Raw genomic sequence first — 8539 nt, 5'->3', positions numbered from 1 at the left:
TAATTATCTTTTAATACTACTAAGATCAGCATTTGATAAAAGAGAGAACAACTCGGATATCAAGATTTTTTATACTAACTTCTTGCTCTCATACTGCTTATCTCACACTACTTATCGCATTATTTACTTAAGCACTTATCTTTACACTGCTTATTAAAGCACTTTAAAATTAATATCTTATAGAGAATTAGTATTATCTCAAGATTCAACAGTTAAGATCAGCACAGATCAGCACTTTTCAAAAATTAATTCTTTAAAATTAACACTTTTTAAAGAATAAAATTGATATTTTATAAAAAATTAAATCACTATATTACTAATTCTTCATTTTATGAAAAATAAAAAATAAAATCTATTACTATATATTTATATATATAAATACTTTGAATCTTCTAAGTTTTTTTAAAAGAATCAGTGATTAGCTATTATTTAATTCTATATATATATTTTATTTATTATTATTTTTTCTTTCTCATAGTACTTATAGTATCTAAATATCTATTCTATTATAATCTTAGTTATAGAGCATCTCATACTTTTTTTTAATATTTAATTCATCTACATTAGTATTATAATATTATATTTATTACTATTTTTAAAATAATATCTTTGATACATGTAGAAGGCAAAACTTGAGAAGATAAAATCCTCTAATTTCTTGAGACTTTTTATCTTAAGCTTATTTAAAAATTTTCAAATTAATATAGAATAAGGCTCGAAATAAGTGAGATTGATACTAATAATATAATTTGTTGATTTTACTTTATACTGCTTGCTTCTAAATATCTGAAGTTCTATACTAATAATATTAATCTGTTATTATAGTTCAAAAACTTCTTTGTATATCATTAATATTTTTATTCTTGTTGAACTATCTAAAACTTTTCATTAACTAATATATAAGATATTTGAATATTTCTTTATGAAGTTAGACTTAATAATTATTTATAAAAATTTTTTTCTATATATATATTTTTTTATTAAATATTGCATATAAAGTATTAATTTATAGATTATATTTGAAGTTTATTATTATAAACTTAACAAACAACCTTTATTATAATAATTAAAAACTGTAAAAATAATTAAAATAGATAAACTAAGTATTAAAAGAAAATGTAAAAAGCTTTATAACTAGAATTTTAAAAGAGTAGATATATAGATACTATGAGTGCTATAAAAAGAAAAAAATAGCAATAAATAAAATATATATATATAATTGAATAGTAATTAATTACTAAATTTTTTGAAGAAACTTTAAAAATTTAGAGTATTTATATATATAAATAAGTAGTAATAAATTTTATCTTTAATCTTTTATAAAATGAGAAATTAATAGTATAGTAATCTAATTCTTTATAAATATTGCTTCTATTTTTTAAAAAGTGCTAATTCTAAAGAACTAATTTTTAAAAAGTACTAATCTATACTGATTCTGAGTATTAAATCTTGAGATGATGCTAATTCTTTAAAAGATACTAAATTCTAAAGTGCTTTAACAAGCAGTATAAGATAATAAGTGCTTTAGTAAGCAGTATAATAGCAAAAGCTAATAGAGAGAGTTTTAATATTACAGTCAGAGAACTATAAGAAATTTTATAATATTTTCTTTAAAACTGTCTCTGATTAATTATCACTCTTTTAAAAAAAAGTAAACTATAAAATTAAACTTGAAAAGAGAGTTGATTCAAATAAAACTATCAATTATATATAATTATACTGAATAAACTTGAACAAGTTTAAGACAATCAAGTAGTATCTTGAGACTAATCTAAAGAAGGACTTTATTTCATCAGTTGCTTTTCACTTCATTTTTTTAATTTTTATAGCTCATATGATGAGCAAGTTGAAGTTAAATATAAAATACTACTAATTTAATATAATTTCAAAGAAGAATTAATATTTATTTTTTTTAATTAATGAGCTTATGAAACAGCTGAATAAAGCTAAGTTTTTTATTAAGTTGAACATTCATCAAGACTTATATCAAATATATATATACTATGAGATAGAGAATTTGACAACTTTTAAAACCATACTGTGAAATTTATAAATATAAGATCATACTTTTTGATTTAAGTAATAATTTAATAATTTTTTAATACTTCATAAATATCATTTTCTTTGATTACTTATATCAATTTATGACTACTTTTGTGAATAATTTACTTATATATAGTAAGATTTTAAAGATCATAAAAATTATATTAAGAAGATATTAACTAGATTACATGAAGTTAAACTATAGACAAGTATTTTAAAATGTGAATTTTATATTTAACATATAAAGTACTTGAAATTTATTATCACTTAACAAGAAATCAAAGTTGACTCTGAAAAGATTATAATAATATTACAATAAGCAATATCTAGTACAGTTAAAAAAGTTCTATTATTCTTAAGATTCTGCGACTTTTATCAGAGTTTTATTAAGAATTATAGTCAGATTGTGAAGTCACTATTTAAACTCATTTAGAAGAATTAATCTTTTGAATAAAATGAGATCTATCAATATATATTTAATCAAATAAAGAGAGATCTGTCTGAAGTCTCAGTGCTTTATAATTATAATTCAAATTAAAAGATCTATATGAAGATAAGTACTTCATATAATATTATAACTAATATTTTATCTCAGCTGTAAACGAATACATAGTGACATTCAGTTATTTTCTACTTAGCTTTTATGAGTAAAACAGAAAGAAACTATAAAATTCATAATAAAAAAAATATAATAATTATGAGAGTATTATTAGAATAATATACTAAACTAAAAGATCTTTAGAGAATAGAAAAATTTAAAATTTTAACTGATCATTAAGCTCTTGAATACTTCATGATAACTAAGAATCTCAATATTTAATAGATATACTGACTATAATTTCTCTTCTGATTCTACTTTCTAATTTAATATCAGTCTGAGTATGAGAATATACTAGCAGATGCGCCAAGTTGATTAAAGATACAGAAAAATAATAATAACATTTAGATGTAACTGTTTCTCAAATCATAGAGATTAAATTCTCAAATTATCAAGAAAATTATTGAGGTTAAGACTCTGAATATAGATATATATATTTTTAATGAAATTAAAATAAGAAATAAAAAAAATAGAATTATTGAAATTATAATATTAAAAAGTATAATAGAGAGAATAGTTCTAAAAGTTGATAAATAAACATTCTGAAAAGAAAAAACTATACTCACTAATGAAGATAAGATACTACCGAAAAAACTGAATCAAAAATATAAATTAATATATAAATAATTATTTTATTTACTGATAAATGAAAATTTTCTATAATAAGATCTCAGAGCTACTGAATCTACTATTAATTTCTACTAGAGTCTGATAGCACATATTAATAAACTTTATAAATAACTCAATAATAAAAGAAATTATAATATGATATTAATAATTAATTATTAAATAAGTAAGAAGTTTATATATATTATTATTATAAGAAAGATAAATATAAAAGAGTTAATAGAATTTTTTTTTGAAATACTACTATTAGTATCATAAAATATCAGATTCAATTGTATCACATTATGAATTATAATTTATATTAAATTTTTAAGATAAGTTTATTAGATAATTATAAATTAAGCTAAAACTTTTATCAACTTTTTATATATAAGCAGATGATTAAACTGAGATTATCAATCAATATCTGATAATCAAGCTTCATTCATACATAAACTACTATTAATACAACTAGGATAAATGATTATTAATAATGAATTATATAGCTGAAGACCTGAAAAATAAATCAACTGAAATAATACTCTTTCTAATTACTTACAGATATAAATCTTGAATATTCTTTGATTAAAAATTACTACTAAAAGTATTATTTAAAAAAAGATATTCAAACAAGAAGATGCTCAGTAGTATATTATTCTAATAAAGAAAATTTGAAAGCTGATAATTGACAATGTGAAAAAGATATAAAAAATATGAAATTAACTATCAATAAGTATCATTGAGAGTTAAACTTTAAAATAGAATATAAAATTTTTCTATTATTTAAAAATTATATAATTCAACATCTTAGTAAAAAGCTTATAGAGTAAAATAAATACTTCTTTAAAATTATTGAGAAGATTGACAATAGCTATAAACTAAGTTTATCAAATAGCATAAAAATTCACTCAATATTATTCTCTGACAAGCTATAAAATGATATTAATAATTCTTTATTAAAACAACTAAATGAAATATTAGAATCAGTTAAAATATAGAATTAAAATAAATAAAAAATTGAAAATATTCTAGCAAGTCATATCTTTTATAAAAAGTTTTAATATTGAATAAAATAACTAAAATTTGATGATGATTCAATATAATATTTAATTCAAAATTTTAAGAAATTATTATATCTGATTTGAGTATTTTATGCTATAAATTCAATAAAAGCAAAATCTTCTAAGTAATTAAATAGATAACTAAAGACTTGAAAAAAGAATGACTATCTATCAAATGAAGTAGAAGATAATTTATCAGTATAAAAGCATGCTTAGACTTCAAGAAAAAGATAAAATGATGATATAAAATAACCTCTGTTCAGTTCTCTCAACAGCATAAGATCACAGACTAAGATAATCAATAGTCACAACTGTTTAAACAACGGTATAGCAATCAATTTCACAATCATATTATATATAAATAATCTAAAAACATAAGAATCATCTAGTAATAATGCTAAAAAAAAGACAATAATGCTAAGAAAAGAGCTATAGAAACAAAGCCTTCTCTGAACCCATTTCTCAAGAATCATTTTAATATTTTGTTGAAGTAGCTTATCTAGTTGACAATTAAATATCTATTTCACTTATGTCTATATTGAAGCTATGATAAAAATATTGAATTTTTTCATCAATATATTAATATTAGATTTTTTAATATCAGTTATAAATTTTAAAGCTTCTGTGATCTTATTCTCTATTAAAATATATGAAGAAGTCATTGTGTTAACTGGTTATTGAATTTTGAAGATGGAATAGAATATTTAAAAATATATTTTATATTGAGGTGGCAGTTCACATTACAAACCCTTATATGCAAGGGCCTGACCAGTGGTTGATTATGAAATCAACCACTAGGGCCCGGTTAGTTTGAGATGTTCGGATAAATAGTTGATTTCATTCCTTACCCTATCTTTCACTGATCTGCGTATTCCGCTCTCCATGCTATATTAACCTCTATTTGTTATACGAGGACATGTTCGATCTTGAGAAGTGGGATCGAGTCAGGAGTTTTTGGTCTCAAATCAAATTAGTGAGATAGAACTCTGTGATATTGGGTAAAATGAACAAAGTGTTTTTGGAACGGACTTCAAAAGTTATTATCCAGAAATTAAAAAGTAACTGGTAGTAGCTTAAGCGATGTTGTTGTGCTCATACAGTATAAAGATCTTCTTCTGTTGGGTTTATGGTGTTGATGTCGCTGCCTCAGGCGAAGTCGTCCCGAAATGACCCACACGGGCATATAGCTACCGTAAAACCAACCACCTAACATAACGTCTTCAACTTCTATCCAAACTATCCACTATCCACTATCCACCACAGGTATCTCCTTATCCCCCGTCCGCTATCAAGAAACGCCCATCTTTTTCTTTTCTCTTCCTATAAAGTTGGAATATATCTGCTGTTTCTATGACCCCCCTAACCCGTCCTCTTCAAAGTTCTCCGCCCCACACACCAGCTGTCGAACCTCCCCAAGAAGGACCCTTTTGAACACCCAGCCATTCCAATGACGCCGTCGTCATGATCCCTCCGATGCGCTACCCCGTTTCTTAAGAATTCTACCGATTTCAAAAATACTCCAGCTCAGATAGGGATATAGAGATATCAATTCTTCTCCTCCCTCTTTCTCTCGATCAATATCACTTATCTTGCCGCAACCCCTAACCAGTCAACCAACTTCCGTAGCCCCTCGATAAGCCCCTAACTAATCCCACACCTCCCAAATACCCCGAACATAGCCGGCTATGCCTGGCGCAAGTTTCGAGAAATCTGTCAAGGGGGCAACAAAGACTAAAGTTAGTATCTCACTTTCTCAAGAATATTCTCTGCCTCACCCAACCCAGCATCAAAACTGATCCCAATCCGCCCTGTGCAACAATGTAGAATGCCGCCCCAAAGTCCAAATATATCGAACACATCCTTACCGCAACCTACAACGAGGCCGGCGTCGCTGAGATCTTTCGAACCCTCCAGTTTCGCATACGGGATTCGACATGGACCATCGTGTTCAAGGCCCTTATCGTTGTTCACATGATGATCCGCGAAGGTTCGGCCGGTGCCGCGTTGAAATACCTTTCTCAGAATCCAAAGAGATTGGCCATCACTAGTATATCCGAGTGTGCGTATGGAATACACATATCGTCGAAGGAGAGAAAAAGGGAAGAGAGAGAGGTTGTACTGACGGCGAGATATAGTCCAGGCGCAAGGAGCCAATATTTGGAGATACTCCGAGTATCTCGTTGCTCGGGCAAATGCCTACGCGGAAACGAAAACGGATTTCGTGCGGGGCGGACAGGGACGGCTAAAACGACTTACCATTAATAAAGGTCTATTAAGGGAAACGGAGATTGTGCAGAAACAAATTCATGCTCTGTTAAAATGTGATGTATGTACATGCTGACCAGGAATACGCTGATCTATGTTTTTGGGATACCAGACCGATTCTGACTTTTCCCCTCTCACAGATCTTAATGGACGAGCCGGAGAATGAAATTAGTTTAACGGCATTCCGATTGCTGACATTGGATCTATTAACACTTTATTCTGTGATGAATGAGGGAACTATTAATGTTCTAGGTACTTTATGCGCATGTTCTTTTGCTTGGGCTATGTATTTCTTGGAGGGTAGCTAACGGTATGACGTTCTACATAATAGAGCACTATTTTGAAATGTCGCGACCAGATAGCGAACGTGCCTTAAAGATATACAAACGGTTCAGCGCTCAGACAGAGGAGGTCGTGAGATTCTTGCGTATCGCGCGCCAGTATGAAAGTGCAACACGCCTGGAAATACCGAATTTGAAACATGCATCGACCGATTTGGCCAAACTTCTCGAAGATGACCTTAACGATCCCGACTTTGACCAGCGACGACGTGAATATCGCTCCCAGAAGTTTGGCAGTAGCAGCGTCGAAAAGGAAAAGGGCGTAGCGAGAAGCAGATCAGTATCAGCGCCACAGAAACCCAAACCCACTGTACAACCAGCAGTTCCACAATCAGCAGCTCCGAAGTTAGAGGTTAAGATCTCAGGTCCAAATCTTCTTGATTTCTTCGATGACGAGCCTCAGCCGCAGCAGCAGCAGCAGCTGTCCATGCCTCAACAAGGTCCCCATCAACAGTTTAACACCCAAAACTTGCCGTTCAAGCAACAACAGCAATTCCAACAAACGGGCTTCCAACCACTGCCCATCGGCTTCAACCTACAGCAAAACAACTTCCAACAGCAGCCGCAGCAGCATTTCACTCCACCAACAGACTTTGGTCAACAACAGACGGGCTTTGTCGGCCAATTTGGACAATCAAATTCCAACCCTTTCGGCCAAAACCAGCCACAGCAGCAATCACAACCTCTCCAACCACTCCAGCCAAACAAATCTGGCTCCGGATTTGGCGGCTATGCCCCCCAGCCACAGCAGCACACCTTCCAAACAATTCCCACCAGCATTCCACAAAAGAGTGTTCCCTCCTTCCAGCAAACCATGCTCACCGGCAGCTCCGCTGGAGGAAGCCGCCCCAACAACCCTTTCCGCCAATCCATGCTGCCCCCATCCACTCCAGAAAACACCAGTCCTGCAACCACGGACACTGCCTCTCTTCTAAAGCGCCAATCCACCAACCCCTTCGCCAAGCGCATGACAACCCAAAGCCCACAATTCGCCAACGGTTCCCCAAGCCCGTTCTCCTCGCAACCACCCACACAGCCATTGCCACAATTACCATCACAACAAAAACAACAACTCCTACCCCTCCAACCCCAGCCAACAGGAACGAACCCCTTCTCACGACTGCAGACAGCACCAGACTCGCAACAACAATTCTCGAACACGACGAGACTCACAGCAGCATCCCTCCTCCCGAACCCGACAGTCAGCACCAACCCATTTTGTCAGAGGGCATTTGTATATCAGCAGACGGGTCAGGGTTGGCAGGCCGGCCCGCAGGCGTCCATGGGGGGCTTGGAGAGGTTGGAGACTGTACCTGTTTTCCCGAGACCGGGGCAGCTTGCTTGATTCATTTTATGAAAAGGAGAGGGGGAGGGGAGAGGGCGAGGTGGATGTTTGTTGTTTGTTGGATTCGGATTATTCATATGTTGCCTATGAGATGTGAGGTAAAGAAAGCAAGGGATGGCGAAACATTGAGAAAATAGTAGTCCAGACAACATTGCATCCCTGTTTCATCACGTGTAAAAGGGATGAGAGGGAGGTTATGAAGGGAACGTTGCTTGAATGACTAATTTGGATGTGTGCATCTTACTTGTATCTCGTCATGATCATTATATTTTAATCATTT

The 8539-nt window shown here is 31.1% G+C and overlaps 1 protein-coding gene across 1 annotated transcript; it reads left to right on the top strand.

Annotated features, from left to right (window-relative positions):
• Positions 1-5993: 5993 nt before the first annotated feature.
• On the top strand, positions 5994-8259 carry PAAG_09049 (ENTH domain-containing protein; the record flags this gene model as incomplete). Its single annotated transcript, XM_015846721.1, has 5 exons — positions 5994-6044; positions 6133-6367; positions 6444-6634; positions 6714-6825; positions 6905-8259. The coding sequence occupies 5 exons, from the start codon at positions 5994-5996 to the stop codon at positions 8257-8259; spliced, it is 1944 nt and encodes a 647-aa protein (XP_015701763.1).
• Between the last annotated feature and the right edge of the window lie 280 nt (positions 8260-8539).

The sequence above is a fragment of the Paracoccidioides lutzii genome (genome assembly GCF_000150705.2).
Source record: "Paracoccidioides lutzii Pb01 unplaced genomic scaffold supercont2.65, whole genome shotgun sequence".
In the NCBI taxonomy this organism is placed as follows: Eukaryota; Fungi; Ascomycota; class Eurotiomycetes; order Onygenales; family Ajellomycetaceae; genus Paracoccidioides; species Paracoccidioides lutzii.
The sequence above is the reverse complement of the archived record's forward strand: the minus strand, read 5'-3'. Positions and strand labels throughout refer to the sequence as shown.